This window comes from Cervus canadensis, chromosome 20 (assembly GCF_019320065.1).
Source record: "Cervus canadensis isolate Bull #8, Minnesota chromosome 20, ASM1932006v1, whole genome shotgun sequence".
In the NCBI taxonomy this organism is placed as follows: domain Eukaryota; kingdom Metazoa; phylum Chordata; class Mammalia; order Artiodactyla; family Cervidae; genus Cervus; species Cervus canadensis.
Window position 1 is genome coordinate 53,633,418 of NC_057405.1, and position 22,019 is coordinate 53,655,436.

Genomic DNA, 22,019 nt, shown 5'->3' on the forward strand with positions numbered 1-22,019 from the left:
AATGGTATTTCCAATCTTACACTGTAGCAACTCAGCAGATGGTTCAGATTTTTATAACTTCAATCATCCCACAATGAACAAAAGACATTAAATACATGGGTTACAATGTAGTTTCTATTTTTCATCCTTATAAGTGGGAGGGAAGATCATTTTGCCATCCTCCAGAGAGTCCACACAATTCATAAAATTAGATAGAAAGAATTTATTCCTTAAGAGAAACACTAGCTAGTGTTCTAAAAAAAAAACAAAACTGAGTTTTGCAACAAAAATGTTTTGCCAAAGAGAAAGGTCAAAATTTAAGAGAAAATAAGTGGTCAGAAACAAAAGCAATTGTATGACACAGAAAAAAAAATTCCTCAAGAACAGAAATAAAGATACTAACAAATGAAATAAAATATAAGTAAAGAACTTTATATTAGGTTGATGAAAATGTAATTGTGATTTTGAACCATGAATTTTAAATCATTATAACTAGGCTCAAACACATCTTTATTAATCAAAATAGGAACCATTACAATCAACACATTTTTGCCAATGAGAAATAAGTTTTTTTATTCCTGTAGTGTAAAAACCCACGCTTCAGGCTTGGATGAACTCTTGAAAAGTATTTTCTGCCTCCAGCTGGTTGTGGAAGTGTTTTCCTACTAAAGTTGTTGAGATGCTTGAAGTGGTAGTCGGCTGGCAAGAGGTCAGGTGAACACGCAGATGAGGCAGAACTTCAGAGCCCAATCTGTTCAACTTTTGAAGTGCTGGCTGTGGAGCGTGTGGTTGGGCACTGTCATGGAGAAGAACTGGAGCCATTTTACTGACCACATTCTATTGACCAATACCGGTTGTAGGCACTGCAGCTTTTGGTGGATCTCATCGATTTGCTGAGCATACTTCTCAGATGTAATGGTTTCACCAGTATTCATAAAGCTGTAGTGGATCAGACCAGCAGCAGACTACCAAACAGTGACCATGACTCTTTTTTTTGGTGCAAATTTCTCTTTCGGAAGTGCTTTGGAGCTTCTTCTCGGTTCAATCACTGAGCTGATCATTGTCAGTTGTCATATAAAATCCATTTTTCATCACATGTCATAATTAGATCAAGAAATGGTTCATTGGCATTGCACAGAATAAGAGAAGACACTTCAAAACGACGATTTTTTTGATTTCTGGTCAGCTCACGAGGCACCCACTTATTGAGCTCTTTCATCTTCACAATTTGCTTCAACTGCCGAATGACTATAGAATGGCTGACACTGAGCTCTTTGGCAATTGTTCGTGTAGTTTTAAGTGGATCAGCTTTGATGACTGCTCTCGGTTGTTGTCAACTTCTGATGACCAATAACTACGCTCCTCATCTTCGAGGCTCTCATCTCCTTTGCAAAACTTCTTGAACCCCCACTGCACTGTACATTCATTAGCAGTTCCTGGGCTAAATGCATGGTTGATGTTGCAAGTTGTCTCTGCTGCTTTGCAACCCATTTTGAACTCAAATTTTAAAAATCACTTGAATTTACTTTTCATTTACCATAATTTCTATAGTCTAAAATAAATATAAATAGCAAGTAATGTCATTAGCAAAAAAACAAGGCGAGAAATGTGCATTAAAATCATCTATAACATAATCACATTTATTTAAGAAACTATTCCAATATCATATAGCAAAGTGCAACCATGTAAAACCACAATTACTTTTGCACCAAACTAATATATTATATACTTCATTGACATATAACAATAAAAACAGAGAGTCTGGATTCCATAAGAAAATGCTAAAATAAACAATGATATCTTTTTCTACCATGTTTTATCTGTACTGACTGGCTGGGTAGAAAAATAACATTTAAATCAAGCACTAGATGCCTATAAAGAGGTTACTTATTAGCACATAATTATTTTCTGATATCATTAGCAATAGGTGGCAAATTGAAATCATAACAAAACAAAGACAATAATAAATATAATCTATACTCAGTTTGTCTATAGTGACTATATCTATATTTGGTTTGATTGTTTACCCATCATTACAGATGAATAGAAGAACAAGTAGAAAAATCAATCAGGGGTAGATTCAGTAACTAACAGCATGAGTCATATTAGAAACACATTAAGAACAACTTCTTGTAATGTGAATGTCTGAGTAGTAAAACCCACTTAAAACAGCAGTAACAAAACAGATCAATAATTCAGACTTGAATTTTACAAAGACAGGAAATTATCACTTCTAACCAGTATTAAAGAAAGTGGTACACTGAAAAGCTAAAATCTGAATTACAAGATGCACAACTTCATTCTTCCAGGAGATGGCACAATGGGGGAAAAAAAGGAAGGGGAAAAAAGACACAGAGCTGAAGCAATACAAAATACATTAAGAAAATATCTCAATGTTTCTTAACTTGAAGTTATCCAAGGAATTGCTAGTAAACCCAATAAATTAAAGTAAACTTACTTTAAAAAATACACACACACACACAACACACACGATAATAAAACCTAAATAAAAACTGGATGTTTTTTCTCTTTCTGAATAAGAAATATTTTTTTAAAAATCATGATGGCTACATTTAAGACCTATAATCCAATTTTTTTAAGTAGATTTAATTAGATTTAAACATTAAGTATCATTACTCTTAGAATAAAAGACTAGTAGACTTAAAATTTCACTTGTAAGAGAAACACAGAAAGCTCACCAACTGACTTGCTGCTGATTAGAGAGAAGAAAGGAGAAAGGTCTTGGTTTAAAAAGTGTCAGTCACAGGTATAAACCAAAGTTACACCCTGTTCAAGAGGTTTCTGATTAATGAATGTTTGCTTTTCAAAATCATCTCTTTTACATCTATCTTCCTAACAACATCATATACTTTTCTGACCTTGAACACCTGGCTCCTTGGAGTTTTATTCCCATTGTAGCCCATATCAATTCCATTACTGGGAGAGGATGGACCAATACGAAAGACATGACAAAATATCCTCACAATCCTTAAAAGGCTCTTCATTTGAGCATCGTAATTACTAGATATGCTGCAAATAAAAATTAAAATATGAACAGATTAGGTGGAGTAAAACAAATTCATCTTAAAATACTTATTTTAAGACATTTTATTACGCTTACCATCTGTTTGATAATTTAATGAATAAAATTTCTTTCCTATCATGATATGGGATGGAATGTTTTGTTTACCAGAAAGTTAGCAAATACACATTATTTGGATTGTATATGAAAGAGTTATTAGCTTTTAAGCAACTAGAATATACCAATGATCAAAGTATAAAATATGAAGAAAATCACCACTATAGAACAGTATATTTATAAATTAAGCTGATTCTTTAGAACTCTGAGAACATTTCACTGAGAACCAATAGTAGAAATGTTGATTATAATCTTAGGCCAACCTACACTTCAATGGTAGAGATTGAACTTTGTTATTCTATCCATAACCCCATTTTGCCTAGCCCATCCCAGAATAGAAACCAAATGTTCACATACAGAACATATACAAATTAAATAATCTTAAAAGTTACTATCTCTATCAGGGTGGTTCCCTATATAATGGGTTGTCTAATGACTGTACATAAAAGAAATATATCCTACTATGAAAAAGGCTGATGCGAGTAATTCTAAACCATATTAATAACTTTTCTTTGACAAATCAAAAAGCCCTTTAAAATCCCATACTGCCTGGAAATTGTTCATCATCATTATGGATATCAATCATTACTCTTCCACTGAGAAAATGAAGGAGTTCGACTAAAAGTGTATGGAATCTAACAACTGATCTTAAAAAAAAAATTTGTCGTTGTTGTTCAGGGGGTGGTTTTATTTTGAAACCTTCAACATAAGTTATCTTGTATTACAATGGTTACACAAAAGCAGAGTAGAAGAGCTGCATAAACATTTGGGCACAATGGTATGACTGCCTTTGTATAAATTTAATCATCAAAGCTTACCCTACCTTCCTCAGTTCATTAAAATCTTCCTTTATGATATTTTTGGGTATCCTTTAACATTGAAAACAATAATGATTGGTAATGAAGAAATAGCAAATGCTGATTCTAAGTATTCTGATTTGATAAGTGAAAAATCAGAGGGTATTCTCTATTCTAATGACAACTGAACCAAAATTTCATGACATTTTAATTTCAACATTCATGCTGTTTCCTCATTCAAAAAATTATTTAATAAATAAAAATTAACTATCAGTTACAAGTGTTAGTAAAATATAACAGCTATCGCCATCCATACTGTATTTGACTAGGATAGCTACAACACATTAGCAAAACTTTTTGTTTTAGTAACTGTGGATCTAATGTGCATAGAATCGTTAGTTTAACTTGCACGGATTTTTACATATTTGCCTTTTAATTCTACAACATAAGACTCTTGAGACTGACAAAAGAAAAAAGGAATGTGGTTAAAGCTAATATTTCTATCTTTTACTGTGCAGCAACTATTGCAACATTAGCTCCAATGACTCAAATTTTTCTATGAGAAAGATGTGAATTTAATTTTCCTCAGTGAAATTACTATATAAATATTCGCTTTATGTACCTGATCTAGAGATCTTCATGAGTTAATTTTAAGGTAAGAAATATTTTCAGTGGAGTATGAATATCATCCGTTATTAACATAGTTTAATAACAGTCATTATACACTCAATGAGGACCAGCAGTGGGACAACTAGGGTACTGGGCATGCCACCCAGCTACAATGAGTGGCTAAAGCATGTCCCTGCTAGTCAGGACCTGACAAAACATGGTCCACAGGAGAAGGGAATGGCAAACCACTTCAGTATTCTTGCCTTGAGAAACCCACGAACAGTATGAAAAGGCAAAAAGATAGGACACTGAAAGATGAACTCGCCAGGTCAGTAGGTGTCCAATATACTACTAGGGAAGAGCAGAGAAATAGCTACAGAAAGAATGAAGAGGCTGAGCTAATGCGGAAATGACACCCAGCTGTGGTTCTCATCTGGTGGTGAAAGTAAAGTCCGATGCCATAAAGAACAATACTGCACAGGAACCTGGAACGTTAGGTCCATGAATCAAGGTAAATTGGATGTGGTCAAACAGAAGATAGCAGGAGTGAACACTGACATCTCAAGAATCAGTGAACTAAAATGGATGAGAATGGGCAAATTTAATTCAAATAACTATTATATCTACTACTGTGAGCAAGAATCCCTTATAAAAAATGGAGTAGCCCTCATAGTCAACAAAAGAGTCTGAAATGCAGTACCTGACTGCACTCTCAAAAATGAAAAGAATGATCTCGGTTCATTTCCAAGGCAAATCATTCAACATCACAGTAACCCAAGTCTATGCCCCAACCACTGAAGAAGAAGCTAAAGAAGATGAAGCTAAATGATTCTATGAGGACCTACAAGATTTTCTAGAACCAACACCCCAAAAAAGATGTTCTTCGCATCATAGGGAACTGGAATGCAAAAGTAGGAAGTTAAGAGATACCTAGAATAACAAGCATGTTTGGCCCTGGAGTAAAATTCAGTAGTAGCCATAGGACTGGAAAAGGTCAGTTTTCATTTTAATCCCAAAGAAAGGCAACGCCAAAGAATGTTCAAATTACCATACTATTCCACTCATTTCACATGCTAGGAAGGCAATGCTCAAAATCCTTCAAGCTGGGCTTCAGCAGTAGGTGAACCAAGAATTTCCAGATGTACAAGCTGGATTTTAAAAAGGCAGAGGAACCAGAGATCAAATTGCCAACATCCACCGGATCATAGAAAATGCAAGGGAATTCCAAAAAAACTACTTCTACTTCTGCTTCACTGACTATGCTAAAGCCTTTGACTGTGTGGATCACAGTAAACTAAGGAATATTCTTAATGAGATAGAAATATGAGACCACATCACCGGCTTCCTGAGAAATGTGTACGAAGGACAAGAAGGAACTGTTAAAACTAGATATGGAACAACAGACTGGTTCTAATTGGGAAAGGAGTACATCAAGGCTGTACATTGTCACACTGTTTACTTAACTTACATGCAGAGTACATCATGCAAAATGTCAGGCTGGATGAATCACAAGTTGGAATCAAGATTGCTGGGAGAAATATCAACAACCTCAAATATGCAGATGATACCACTTTAATGGCAGAAAATGAAAAGGAACTAAAGAGCCTCTTGATGAGGGTGAAAGAGAAGAATAAAAAAGCTGGCTTAAAACTCAACATTCAAAAAATGCAGATTATGGCATCCGGTCCCATCACTTCATGGCAAATAAAGGGGGAAATGTGGAAACTGTCAGATTTCATTCTCTTGGGCTCCCCAATCAATACAGATGGTGACTGCAGCCACAAAGTTAAAAGACGCTTGCTCCTTGGAAGAATAGCTATGACAAACCTAGACAGTGTATTAAAAGGCAGAGACATCACTTTGCCAACAAATGTCCATATAGTCAAAGCTTTGGTTTTTCCGTAAGGAATGTATAGATGTGAGAGTTGGACCATAAGGAAGGCAGGCACCAAAGAATTTATGCTTTCGAACTGTAGTGCTGAAGAAGACTGTTGGAAGTCCCTTGGACAGCAAGGAGATCCAACCAGTCAATCCTAAAGGAAATAAAGCATGAATATTCAATGGAAGGATTGGTTCTGAAGCTGAAGCTCCAATACTGTGGCCACGTGATGGGAAGAGCTGACTCACTGGAAAAGACCTTGCTTGGGAAAGACTTGCTGGGAAAGAGTGAGGACAAGAGAAGTAGATGACAGAGGATGAGATGTTTGGATGGCATCACTGACTCAATGGACATAAGTTTGAGCAAACTAAGGGAGATAGCAAAGGACAAGGAAGCCTGGCATGCTGTAATTCATGGGGTCACAAAGAGTCAGACATGACTTAGTGACTGAACAACAACAACAAGAAATAATCTAATATAAGATGTTTAGACTATATGAATATTACTTTACCCAGTTTAAACTTCTTCCAAGTTAAGTCACTGATCTAAACAATGTCATTTTTCACTTTCCAACCTGCGAAATATCTTTCATATTATACAGAAAGATCATAGAATCCAAACTTCATCACAAACTTCTCCAGCTCATCATAAAATGATAATTTCTTCCCAAGTCACCAGGTCTCAATATAAGAGTTAAATAGTTAATTTAACTTTTTAAAAAGTTAATATAACTTTTATATTGTGAACTTCCTAATTCAAAGCCCTGTGAACCTACTTACTTTTGGTGAATATAAGAGTATACTTTCATTCAATGTCTTATTTAGCAAATAGCTGTGATTCCTCTTTTACATTTCTCTTTTACAAAGATAGCACACTGATAACTATCTTCGCCTTCAATCATAAATATATACGAAGCAAGATAACTCACTTATTTAGTGAAATACAACACTACGTGCAAAAGGACCCTCATTAAATATTTATCTTTAACAAATATTCCTATATCAGTTAGACAAAACGCTATCCATTTTTCCCAAAGTATGCTAAAGAACATCTCAATCGTTGCTAATTAATAATACATATTTGAATTATTTTAATTAAAATTTCATATAAAATGGCCAAAATTACATCACATTGTGAGTTAAGAAACAAAAAATGATTCACAAATAAATGAACAAAATAAAGACAATCTGCAAAAAGTACCATTAAACTAACCTGGCAGACAGGGATGATTTGTATTTGAGGTCTTCTTAAGAAACTAACCTGGTAGCTGTGACATAATAGAAAAAATAAATATTGTCTTCTGCCCCTCTCCCCATGTTCCTGGCATGAAGTTCCTAAAACCCTTACGATTTCCAAACTAATAAGGACACTAGAGCATCTTTCGTTCTCACACTGGGTCTTTGACCACAGTTCCTGACACAGAGTTCCTAAATCCCATGGAACTTCTTGGGTGAAACCAGTATCTTTTGTTGTAATGAGGCAACTTATAGGAGACTGGAATGCAAAAGTAGGAAGTCAAGAAACACCTGGAGTAACAGGCAAATTTGGCCTTGGAGTATGGAATGAAGCAGGACAAAGGCTAATAAGAGTTTTGCCAAGAGAACGCACTGGTCATAGCAAATACCCTCTTCCAACAACACAAGAGAAGACTCTACACATGGACGTCACCAGATGGTCAACCCTGAAATCAGATTGATTATATTCTTTGCAGCCAAAGATGGAGAAGCTCCATGTAGTCAGCAAAAACAAGACTGGGAGATGACTGTGGCTCAAATCATGAACTCCTTATTGCCAAATTCAGACTTAAACTGAAGAAAGTAGAGAAAACCACTAGACCATTCAGGTATGACCTAAATCAAATCCCTTATGACTATACAGTGGAAGTGAGAAATAGATTTAAGGGACTAGATCTGAGAGACAGAGTGCTTGATGAACTATGGACGGAGGTTTGTGACACTGTACAATCAAGACGATCTCCATGGAAAAGAAATGCAAAAAGGCAAAATGGTTGTCACAACTAGCTGTGAAAAGAAGAGAAGCGAAAAGCAAAGGAGAAAAGGAAAGATATTCCCATTTGAATGCAGAGTTCCAAAGAATAGGAAGGAGAGATAAGAAAGCCTTCCTCAGAGATCAATGCAAAGAAAAAGAGGAAAACAACAGAATCGGAAAGACTAGAGATCTCTTCAAGAAAATTAGAGATACCGAGGGAACATTTCATGCAAAGATGGGTTCAATAAAGGACAGAAATGGTATGGACCTAACAGAAGCAGAACATATTAAGAAGAGGTGGCAAGAATACACAGAAGAACTGTACAAAAAAGATCTTCATGATCCAGATAATCACGATGGTGTGATCACTCACCTAGAGCCAGAAATCCTGGAATATGGAATCAAGAAAGCCTTAGAAAGCATCACTAAGAGCAAAGCTAGTGGAGGTGATGGAATTCCAGTTGAGCTCTTTCAAATCCTAAAAGATGATGCTGTGAAAGTGCTGCACTCAGTATGCCAGCAAATTTGGAAAACTCAGCAGTGGCCACAGGACGGGAAAAGGTCAGTTTTCATTCCAATCCCAAAGAAAGGGAATCCCAAGAATGCTCAAACTACCGCACAATTGCACTCATCTCACATGCTAGTAAAGTAATGCTCAAAATTCTCCAAGCCAGGCTTTAGCAATACATGAACCGTGAACTTCCAGATGCTCAAGCTGGTTTTAGAAAAGGCAGAGGAACCAGAGATCAGATTGCAAACATCCGCTGGATCATCAAAAAAGCAAGAGAGTTCCAGAAAAACATCTACTTCTGCTTCACTGACTACGCCAAAGCCTTCAACTGTGTGGATCACAAAAAACTGTGGAAAATTCTGAAAGAAATGGGAATACCAGACCACCTGACCTGACTCTTGAGAAACCTGTATGCAAGTCAGGAAGCAACAGTTAGAACTGGACATGGAACAACAGACTGGTTCCAAATAGGAAAAGGAGTACATCAAGGCTGTATATTGTACTCTGATTATTTAACTTCTATGCAGAGTACATCATGAGAAACGCTGAGCTGGAAGAAGCACAAGCTGGAATCAAGATTGCCGGGAGAAATATCAATAACCTCAGATATGCAGATGACACCATCCTTATGGCAGAAAGTGAAGAGGAACTAAAAAGCCTCTTGATGAAAGTAAAAGAGGAGAGTGCAAAAGTTGGCTTAAAGCTTAACATTCAGAAAACTAAAATCACAGCATCTGGTCCCATCACTTCATGGCAAAGAGATGGAGAAACAGTGGAAACAGTGTCAGACTTTATTTTTTGGGGCTCCAAAATCACTGTAGATGGTGATTGCAGCCATGAAATTAAAAGATGCTTACTCCTTGGAAGGAAAGTTATGACCAACCTAGACAGTATATTAAAAAGCAGAGACATTACTTTGCCAACAAAGGTCCATCTAGTCAAGGCTATGGTTTTTCCAGTGGTCATGTATGGATGTGAGAGTTGGACTGTGAAGAAAGCTGAGCGCCGAAAAATTGATGCTTTTGAACTATGGTGTTGGAGAAGACTCTTGAGAGTCCCTTGGACTGCAAGGAGATCCAACTAGTCCATCCTAGAGGAGATCAGTCATGGGTGTTCATTGGAAGGGCTGATGTTGAAGCTGAAACTCCAATACTTTGGCCACCTCATGTGAAGAGTTGACTCATTGGAAAAGACCCTGATGCTGGCAGGGATTGGGGGCAGGAAGAGAAGGGGAGGACAGAGGATGAAACGGCTGGATGGCATCACCAACTCGATGTACATGAGTTTGAGTAAACTCTGGGAGTTGGTGATGGATAGGGAGGCCTGGCGTGCTGCAATTCATGGTGTCGCAAAGAGTCGGACACGACTGAGTGACTGAACTGAACTGAATGAGGCAACTATTACTGGGTTTTTGGATGGGGGCTGGTCACTAGAAAGAACAAGTAATCAAGTAATGATTAGAAGCCTAGAATTTTCAGCTTCAATCTCCATTCTCCAGAGAAGGGTAGGGGCTGCAAATGGAATTAATGACTAACTCATCTATGTGATGAAACTTCCATACAGAAAACAAAAACATGGGGGGTTCAGTAAGCTTCCAAGCATGCACACACATACACGTAGTACAAGGTGACACACCCCAACTCTATGGCAACTCCTATACTCTGGATCCTTTCACACTTCATTCTATGTATCTATTCATCTAGTTGTTCATCTGTGTCCTTTATTATGGGCTTCCCAAATGGTGCTGGTGACAAAGAACCTGCCTGCCAATGCAGGAGACGTGGATTTGATCTCTGGGTTGGGAAGATCCCCTGAAGATGGTCACAGCATCCTTTAATAAAGTGAAAAAAGTCAAAGTCGCTCAGCTATGTCCAACTCTTTGCAACCCCATGGACTGTACTATCCATGGAATTCTCCAGGCCAGAACAGTGGAGTGGGTAGCCATTCCCTTCTCCAGGAGATCTTCCCAACCCAGGTCTCCTGCATTGCAGGCGGATTTTTTATCAGCTGAGCCACAAGGGAAATGGTAAACAAAATAAGTGTTTCCCTGAATTCTGTGAGCTGTTCTAGTAATACAAATGGCAGGTGATCATGAAAACCTCTGATGTGTGTAGTCAGGTAACAAAAGTTGTGGGTAATCTGGGGATCCACTATTTGCAACTGATATCTGAGGTGGGGGGCAGTCTCCTAGGACTGAGTCCTTAACCTATGGGATCTGATGCTTTCTCCAGGTAGACGGTGTTAGAATTGAGTTAAACTGTAGGATACCAGCTGGTGTCCTAAGTGTCCTACCAAAGAATTGCTTGGTGTCAGAAATAAAAATTCATACACTTGGTTTCTGAAATGTTGTGAAAAGTGGTAGTATGTCAAAGTAAAGGAGAAACGCAGGAGGAGGACTAGGTTTTGCCAAGACAGCACCAACACAACAAATTCTAACACAGTACTAATAACCAATGCTCACTATCAATTCTAACAGAGATGTTTACAGACCAAACTGGCCAAAACAACTGATTCCATAAGATATCTGAAAGGTATCTTTGTAAGTGGTGAGGCAGTACAGTTTAGCAAAGTGGTTTTAAAACTTGTTCTGGCCAAGGAACACTTTTTCTTACTCTGTTTCCCCTGTTCCACTAATAACTCTGTCATTTTTAACAGCTAAATTGGAGCCCAGGATCTGCTCTTCATTAATTAGTAAGGATATAAGTCCTGGTTCTTCTAGCTAGCAAATCACTGAACATCAAATTTCTTATACATAAAATGGAAATAATACCTACATCACAAAGCTACTGTGAGGTTCAAAGGAAATAATGTATTTGAATATTCCACAGCTTATTAGAAGCTTCTTAGATATGTATTAAAGGTGAACATAAAAAAAAACAGAGAAACATAAAAATACAAAAGCTTCTGATTACTAGGAAGAGTGGAAAATAGGGCAAATATTTAAGCAGAAAAAACAGATAAGCTTTCTAATGTAGGAAAACAGGATAAAGATATTATGAGGAATATAAAAAAGAACCATCATTATCACCACCATCATCTCTACTATGTGCCAGACACATGCTTGGCAGTATGCTTACAACATCTTAACATTTCATTCTCACAACAATTCATTAAGATATTTACTATCATTTTTCAACAAGGAAATTAAATGTTGACTAGACTATAAAGTAAACATAGGATGAGATTTTGTCTGTGTTAATCATCATTTTGTAGCAGATGGCCTAGTGGATAGCAGGCACTCAAAAATATGTATTGGCCAGATGGGTGGATGATGAGAGAAACTCCAAAAAGTCACCTGCTGGAGACACACAGTCAGTGGTGATGTCTGAATTCAAACCTGAGTCCAGCTAACTCCAGAGCCCACACTTACACTCAGTACATTTTAGAAGGTCCTCATCATATAAACGGATTAACAGAAATGACTGATAAAAGGAGAGCATTACATTAAGCTGGAATTCAATGAATCTTAAAGACAGCGTCTAAAGTTGTCTCAAAGGTAAAAGAGAATAATAGAAAAATTATCAAATGGTATACTGAGTAGGACTGTTTAAGAAAGACTTAACAGATAATAAATAAATCCAGGAAAGCAATCTTGGACCACAAATGTAAGAAACGCTTGAAGCAAATAGTACAGAGTATGATTCTGGTCTGAAGTATGTGAAAAGTACGAAGGAAGACAGGAAAAAAGGGCTGACATAATGGATTTGACAATGTAGCTGATTTACAAAAGCAGCATCAGTCTGGGAGGAACAAAACCCAGTTGCACACAGAGGTGAGAGAAGATCATGATCTATTCTAAGACCACCAATGTATTAAAAGTCAAAGTAAAAAGAAAGCTACAAAGGAAGAAAGTACCCAAACTAGAAGTGTGCCAAATCTGTAAGCTAAGAAATAACACATTAACTATTTTTAAATGGCTGTTTAGTCCTAACTGGGGTGGCTAACCACATACAAATAAGTGGAGGTGCAGGAAAATATTATAAAGTATTAACTTCATGGACTTAGCTATGAGCCACTAAAACCACAGAATTGGAAAGAACAAAGAACTGAACTGAGGGGGACAGTTCAGGGAGAAAACTTTATAAAGAATCATGAGGGTTGATTCTTTATAAAGTTGATTTTTCAGAAAGAATACTGCTGGGTTGAACAATAGTCTATACCCAGTTTTGTAAATTAAAGCTTTCTAAACTACATTCTTGATACTTTTTTATGAACACTTTACATATATGACTAGTCTAAGCAATCATTTTATAAAATTCTAGACACATAACCCCAAATCCACTTAAGTCAGTCTCTAGTTTAGCCTCTTTAGACAGACTAAAGTCTCCTCAGTTAAGTGCCCTAGTCCTTTAAAACAAAACAAAACAATGATAACTCAGCAAATTTTTAGAACATCTTAACACTGACAAAAGGCATCAATAAAATAAACTATTCCCAGAAAAGCCTAAAAAGAGACAATGCTGACAGATATTGTTGCCTATTGATTTGTGTGTATTTTTAAACACTTACCTAAGCAATTTATGACCATTTGTTGTGGCAACTTCAGCAAGGCTTGTTAGAATCTTTAAATACTGGCTTTCACTTTGCTGAGACAAATGCTCCAGAACTTGCCGTAACTAAATTTTTTACAAATAAAAAAAAATAATTACATAATAATCCAATAAACTTTTTCAAGAAATGAAGTACTTAATAGCTTGGTAACTATCCCAAAGCTCAATTAGCTGAACCAAGTCCTTTACAATTATCTGGCCTTGCATAAAATCAAAAGCTTATACAGAGATAAGATGACATAAAATCTTTGTTCAAAATCACCCAGTGAAAAAGTATAAATAGATAGACAGAAGTCACCAAGTTTTTTTATGGAAATTAATGCCAAACTTCCAAAATGTAAAAAAAACTTAAACTCTATAGTGATTCAAAGAGTAGAGTATTACAAATACAGAGCTCAGTAAACTGGTGATTACTAATCATAACATGATATTCCTTCTTAGGTTCTTTTCCTCTACCTATGGGAAATATTCTAATTATTTTAAGAAGAGATCAAAGGTGCAGAGGACAGATGACTCACAGGGCCAAATATTAGCACAGAGTTTATTAATTATTATGCAATTCATACTAATCCTATAAGCAGATAAGCCAATTCAAATTATTAAAGTATTTACATAATAAAATTACTAAACACATTTGTAAAATGCCATATACACGACATATGAACAAAGCGTGTTCATTTATAAGCTATTCAGTTCAGTTCAGTCACTCAGTGGTGTCCGACTCTGCGACCCCATGAATCACAGCACGCCAGGCCTCCCTGTCCATCACCAACTCCTGGAGTTTACAAGCTATTAGCATAATTATATTACCATGTTTTCTCGGAGATCTTCATTCTGTGTCATTTGAATAATTGTCTGGAAAAGCCGAGGGTGATACTGAATTAATACTTCACAGGTCTCTCCATATCCACCCTAAAAACAAGATTTAAAATTATCTAGGTTTAAAAACAAAATTCCTAAAGGAAAACGTGTTTCTTCTACATATAAATTTGGTATCAAATATGTGAGTTTTCCACACCCAGCAACTGTCCAGTTCTCTGTGGACACTGACTGGGTATCCCACCGTTTAATTCAATTATGATGCTAACTGCCTGGAGTTAGGGCATACTACACAGTAGGGAGTCAGTCCTGCAAGAGTGGCCCCAATTCAAAAGCCAATCACAAGTCCACATCACCCATACTTTGACTAACCTATAAGTAAGGTGCTCCCAAGACCTACTCCTCAAGTTTAATAATTTACTAGAATTGTTCATGGAATTCAGGGAAACACTTCACTTACATGTTTACTATAAAGGCTACAACTCAGGAACAGGCGAACAGAAGAGACGCACAGGGCCAAGTATGTAGGAAGGGGCGCAGGGCTTCTGCGCCCTCCCTGGCTGAGCCACCCTCTCAGCACTTTTATGTGTTCACCAACCCAGAAGCTCTCTGAGAACCACACTGTTCAGGGTTTTTATGAAAGTTCCATTACACAGGCATGAATGATTAAGTTCTCAGTCACTGGTAACTAAACTCAGTCTCTAGCTCAACTCCCTCCCCAGGAATGGGAGAGGAGGCTGCCTCTAACAACATGGATGTCTCTTCTGTCAACCAGTCCCTTTCCTGAAGCTACCTAGAGTCTTTCAGTCACCAGTCATCTCATTAATACACAAAAAGACATTCTTATTACTCTGGAGATTCCAAGGGTCTTAGAACCTCTTGTGTTAGTAACTGGGATATAGGCAAATATATATTTCTTATACTATCACAGTTCCTTTTAAAGATCATATTCTTAACAGAGTAACAATCTTTGCACCCATCCTCTCACTTGAGGAAAAAAAAAAAAAACGATCTTACCTGTCCCAGTTTCTATTACAAAGTGAAGTGAAGTGAAAGTCGCTCCGTTGTGGCCGACTCTTTGTGACCCCATGGACTATACAGTGCATGGAATTCTCCAGGCCACAATACTGGAGTGGGTAGGCATTTTCTTCTCCAGGGGAACTTCCCAACCCAGGGGTCCCCTGCATTGCAGGCAGATTCTTTACCAGCCAGCCACCAGGGAAGCCCAAGAATACTGGAATGGGTAGCCTACAATAGGAATATACATTAACAACATACCTGTACACATAAATCCAGAGGGGTTACTCCGTTTTTATCTGACAGATACTTGGCTCCTCGCAACAGAAGAATCTGTGCTGTGTCTCTCTGACCATGACTGTATAGAAATAGAACCAAGTTAACATGTGATTCTTTTTAATTCTTTTTATGTCTTTCTCAATAAGTTATAGACAGTTAGTATCAATCAACAGAGGATGACAATTCTGACACACAGAGAGGAAGATCTGAGCTACAACCTCAACAGTTAGAAAAACTTACCAATGTTAAGTCATCCTTTAATAATGTAGATAAGAAACTGACCTAGTGAATCTTGGAACTCAACTTGGGACATATAATAACTCATAACATTTTGATATAAGTTGCTGCTACTCAGGCTTATGCTGTTTTTTCCTTTCAATCACTTTCTTCTCAATTGTAGCCTGACCTGCTTTCCACCACAAAGATCCAAGTCTCCAGATTTCTTAGTCCAAAAGAATCTCAATACAAAAAACAAGTGTACATTTTATGACGCTTCATTACTTGGTAAAAAAATAAAAACAAAAGAAGAAGAAAAGACAAAAATCAAAATAAATAAATGGGGGGAGATTAATTAGCCAAAGATACTATCTAATTTCCAACCTTCATTTTATCAGCCCATTCAGTCTGGTTTCTGCTGACAGCTATTCAATCTGACCTACAATGAAAAATTCTTATCCACTAAACTCTAGATTTCATTATTTTTTAATAAGATTTTTTTAAAAAATTTTTTAATTTAATGTTTTTGGCTGCACTAGGTCTTAGTTGCTGCTTGGGCTTTTCTCTAGTTGTGGTGCCTGGGCTTCTCATTGCAGTGGCTTCCCCTGTTGTGGAGCACAGGCTCTAGAGCACTCAGGCTTCAACGGTCGCTGCACATGGGCTCAGTAATTGCAGCCCCCTGGCTTTAGAGCACAGGCTCAGTAGCTACGGCACACGGACTTAGTTGCTCCAAGGCATGCGGGATCTTCCTGGACCAGAGATCGAATCCATGTCTCCTGCACTGGCAGGCAGATTCTTTACCAGTGACCCACCAGGGGAACCCCTGAAAGCGGAATTGTTAGTCACTCAGTCGTGTCTGACTCTTTGTGACCCCATGGATCATAGCCCACCAGGCTCCTCTGTCCATGGAATTCTCCAGGCAAACATACTGGAATGGGTAGCCATTCCCTTCTCCAGGGGATCTTCCCAATCCAGGGATTAAACCCATGTTTCCTGCACTGGCAGGCAGATTCTTTACCACTGAGTCACCAGCAAAGCCTCTAGGTTTCATTATTTAAAGCTACTTTTACAAAATACCCAAGGAAGTCATACAGTTTCAAAGAATATCTGATCAAACAATTTTATTTTGTGGATGAAACAAACTACTACTCAAGCACAAGCGAAACTCGAACTCATATCTCCGGTTTTCTATACCAATACTCTTCCCACAGTACCATTACCTAAAAAGGTATGTTATTTCATAGAGAAAAAGACTATACAGATTCAGTTCAGTTCAGTTCAGTCACTCAGTCGTGTCCAACTCTTTGCGACCCCATGAACCAGAGCACGCCAAGCCTCCCTGTCCATCACCAGCTCCCGGAGTTCACCTAAACCCATGTCCATCGAGTCGGTGATGCCATCCAACCATCTCATCCTCAGAAACTTAAACAGATAAAAACAACCTATTCATTCTTTTCCACAAAATGACACTGCATAAAGTATAACTGAAATTAATTTCGAAAACAGCATCTTAGTATTAACCTGGTGGCAGATATTAGGTGTATCACTCTCTTGAAACTTGATTATAATACTGATTACCTTCCTTAAAACAAATATCAACAGATGAAAAATAACTTAAGAACAGTTTCTAATTTACTTAAAAAAAGCAGAAAATCAAGAAACCAAGTAAAACAGCAATCCCTCCAAAAGCAATAGAAATTACTTTTACTAGTCTACATTAAGAAAAGTCTTCATCAAGCATCATTTCAGTGGCGTTCTGGCCAACACATTATGTATTATATAGTTAACAGTAATTATTTTACAAATAACACTGCCCTATTCTGTAGAATACCTAAAAATAAGGACTGAGAAAAGAAACTAACTCGAGCTTACTTAAGGAAACAATGATTTTCTTTGCTAGGACCCAAGGTTTGCAAAGAGTCAGACACGAATGAAGTCACTTAGTACTAGTACTAACACTAAGGTTATGAAAACTCCAGATTTACAAAGTTGTTCTGTTCGACTTTAGTGACATTTCTTTTACAAATATTCACTACCTGGGTCAGATGAGCAATCTTCCCAACTAAACTGTAAAGTTCTTGACAATAATTTATTCCATAGCACCAAGCAGGGCAATTGGCTTATAACATGTACTCATCTGCTGAGTTATATGACAGGCTCTAATTTTAGATTACCATTCCTTTGACAAGTGAGCATTAAATAAGGTACTGAGCTACCAAAAATTAACAACAAAAAACCATGAATGATAATTTATTTAGGATTAATTTCTTACCACATATAGCAACAAGAATAATTAATATCAAGGAAAAAATATCACTATGACATTCTTATGAAGCTGGAGTAATTTCCAAAACTACATTAAAATCTCATCTGTAACCAGGTGGCATTTCATTTCAAAAGTAAGTTAAAAGAAACAATTGCTAATAGTACATAAAATCTGCATAACCTCATTAGGGTCACAAGTGACTCATGTGAAAAAATTGCAAAGATTATCTTGTTACAGACTTCTCAAAATGCTGCATGAAAGATTTTTCAGTTCAAATAACTACAAACATGTGCTCAATAACTATTCTTTACAATTCAACTTATTTTTTTATACTGATTGAGATAACTCCCTTCAAGGAAGTGCCAATATATTTTATGGAAACTAAGAAGTTGTCAAAGATTTAATAAGAAACCTGTAGCATTTCTAAAGAACTTTCAGGTTTCCAACTTTAGACTCTTGTAGTGATACAATTTGGAAACTTGGCTAATTTGCATATAGTACACATATCACAACATTTTTTGGAACTGCTGATGAAATAAAGAGGCTGTATTTTCTATATTTTCTAATAATGGTTCTTTCCTATTCCAAAAGTTTGCAATTTTGAGTCTATGGACTGTTTTATGTAGCTACTTTGTAGTGGACTTCCTAACTGAAAGGAGTTGCCTGGTAGTAGCTGTAAACCACGTTTAGAATCTTACCTCTCTCACTTTGATTACAGACCTCCAAAATGCCATAAAAATCTCTCTAACTTACTGAATTTATATAACCCCAGCTAAACCTTGCTTTCCTTAACAGAATAAAAGTTATCTGCAGTTACAGAAACTATTTGAAAATCACTACACATCCAAACCTTTATTAAAAAAACAAAGTTAAGGGAATGGGAAGTATTATGCCTGAATAAAAAACCAACCTAATCATTTAAGGATCTGAAGCATTTGCAGATACCATATAAAAGTCTTGAAAACAAAGGCACCTGAAGATTTGGGCAGAAGGAGAAAGTCAATGTGTGCTTATAGTCCACATGAAAAAAACCTAGTGAATTATCCTAATTCTTGTACAAAATACCTAGAGAGGGAAAGTAGCCAGGAGACAGTTCCTGTCATAATTTTAGTTCAAAAGCAATCTGAAATGACTCACTCACAGAAGTATTATTTTATTAAATAGTGCTCAGAATTAGAATAGAATACAAAGGAAGAAAGAAAGGCTTGCCTGTACTATGGGATAAGAGTCAAATTTCTTAGAAAAACATGCAGAGCAATGAAACTGAATGAGGACCAAACAACTCTGTGCTCACTGGGTGTGGAAAAGTGTGCTAGGGCTTAGTGAGCATCTACCAACTACTAAGTGTAAAATCCTCTGCAGGATGCTTTAAATAAGCCATCTCATTTAATTAGCACTATGGTTCCACAAGGTATATATCAGTATTTCCATTTCAAAAGAAACAAAGCTTCAGAGGTCAAGAAAGTTGCACAGTTTTGGGACTGTGATTTGAACCCCACCTCCTATATAGTTCAATATGTTCTCAATTAAAAAAAAAAAACCTGTTTCAGCTGATCTTTGAATGAGACACATGATGATATACCTACTAACATCTCTCAACAATAAAAACTTACATTATGTTCAGCTTTTTTATCTTAGAGCCCTGTAACTTGTCTATAAGATCAACTTATTCTATTTCTCACTTTCCTTTCCCTTTTATCAGAGACAATACATAAGGAATAATTTTTAATGTATACATTTAGATATAGTGAACACAATTAGAAGTCCACCTACAAAATGAATCATCTTCCATGTTCCATATTTATCATCCTGCTACAAAAAGAATTTATTTTCTACTTTCAATTTTAATCGCATTTGCTTAACCATCTTTGTTCAATGAGATATAATGTTTGCCAAGTTAAAACTTAATGACGGGTATGTAATACTAGCAGAAAGCACTTCTAAAAAATTCTTTTACACATCCCTATGCTCAGACTAACTATACGAATATCACAGTTAAGTACAACACTAATATACCTATATTTTACCAGTACACATGCACTGTTTTACATAAGATATTTTTCAAAAATGTAATTACAGTGATTCACTCATTCAAAAACATTTACAAGGCATCTAAGCACAAAGCACTGTACCACACAAAGAATATGAAGTGATGAATAAGACAGAATTCTTTCTTTCATTGGGCTTTCAGTCTAGCAGGGAGATACATTACAAACCAGTAAATAAACACTATAAAATACAAAGTGCTATGAAGGAAATGATCATGATCCTGTGATAGGAAATATGCAGAGAGGCCTACTTAGATTGGTCAGGAATTTCTTCCTAAAAATTAACAATGAAGCACATGGAGTCAGCCACATAGAAAGTCTATGGAAGAACACTTCAGGCAGAACAAACAGCATGTTGAAAAGCCTGCTGGAAAGAATCCACTGCATTTGAGGAACTCAAGGAGAACCAATGTGGCTGAACCACAGTGAGCTAAGCACGGTCAGACCACGCAGATCTCGTGAAAGAAGGCGTACATGCATGCTCATTTGCTCAGTTATGTCCAACTCTTTGTGACCCCATGAAATGTACCCTGCCAGGCATCTCTGTTCACGGGATTTTTCAAGCAAGAATACTAGAGTGGGTTGCCAATTTTTCCTCTAAGAAAGAAGGCAGGGTTTGGATTTTAATGGAAATTTAATAAAGAGGGACTGAAAAGTTTAAATACAAGGTTTAAACACAAAAAGATAACAGCCAAATCATTTTTTAGAAGGTCACCGGGGCTTCTGAGGAAAAGAAGAGAAGGTAAGGAAACAACAGAGGAATCAGGAAGACCAGTTAACAGGCTATTGCAGCATTCTAAACAAGAGGTTACAACTTTAACTAAAGTGGTTTAGCAAGGTGGAGAGAAGTGATGAGATTCAGAATGTATTCTGAAAGTGGAAATTATAAAACTTACTAATATACTCCAAGTTGAGGGTCAGAGAGAGAGAAAGAGAAATAAAAAATAATGACTAGTTTCTGGCTTATACAACTGAGAAGATATGGGTTCCAATGACTGAGATGAGAAAAACTGGAGAAAAGGCTTGAAAAGGACATCAGAAGCAATATTTTGGATATGTCAACAGTTGAGATTCTCTGAGACTTCCAAGTGATGATGTAAATCAAGAACTGGACATTCAAACCTGAAGTCTCAAAGAAAGGTCTGATCTAGAGATAAGCCCTCAAGATAGGATATGATTTCAGGAAATCAATGATATTATTCATAAATTCAGGACACTAAAAAAGAAAAGGGTGTTCTAGTCAAGCAATTGAATTGTAAGTATAACATGAGAAAAAAACTGAATTCAGGTAAGATCTAGAGGTCTAGAGATTCAGAAGTCTTTGTGTTCTAATTTAAGGTTTAATAATTTGAATCAGTCAGATCAAAGCAACATCAGAGACCCTAAAAGAGAAGTTAAACAAGGAGAAAAGCAGATGTCTCATCTAAAACAAATCTTCAGGGAATTCCTGGGCGGTCCAGTGGTTAGGACTCAGCTCTTTTACCTCCAAGTCCCAGGTTCAATCCCTGGTCAAGGAAATAAGATCCTGTAAACAATATAGTGCAACCAAAAAATTTTTTTAAAACTCCAGTAAAATGACATGAAAAAGACAAGAGCTTTCTGGAGAGCATTATAGCTAAAATAGGGAGCTTAAATAAATACTACAATTCTTAAAATCTAAACCAAAAAGAAAAGTCAAGTGTACTATGAATTGCTCCTAACTGCAACTAACTGGACATGTTGTATGGGGTTGAGGAGGAGGTATGTGTATAATTATTACACTGTCAGCTCCTTAAGGACTGGGGTTTATTTATTACTGTATCACTAATGCCTATAATAATGCATGGCACACAGTGAGTGCTAAATAAATGTTTGCTTATTACATGAGTCAATCAGTGAATAAAAAGTATGCTTAAAGAAAATGAACTAGGACAAAAGCGTA

General features: G+C 36.6%; 1 protein-coding gene across 5 annotated transcripts in view; it reads right to left on the bottom strand.

The window, feature by feature from the left end:
* HACE1 (HECT domain and ankyrin repeat containing E3 ubiquitin protein ligase 1) overlaps window positions 1–22,019 on the bottom strand; it is a 117,510-nt gene that overhangs the window by 60,346 nt on the left and 35,145 nt on the right. For all 5 annotated transcript variants that reach the window (XM_043439088.1, XM_043439087.1, XM_043439090.1 and 2 more), the window contains 4 exons: window positions 15,551–15,647; window positions 14,264–14,365; window positions 13,413–13,519; window positions 2,859–3,009 (listed from right to left, as the gene is read on the bottom strand). In XM_043439088.1, the coding sequence (XP_043295023.1) occupies window positions 2,859–3,009; window positions 13,413–13,519; window positions 14,264–14,365; window positions 15,551–15,647 (457 nt within the window). The remainder of the gene's footprint in view (window positions 1–2,858; window positions 3,010–13,412; window positions 13,520–14,263; window positions 14,366–15,550; window positions 15,648–22,019) is intronic.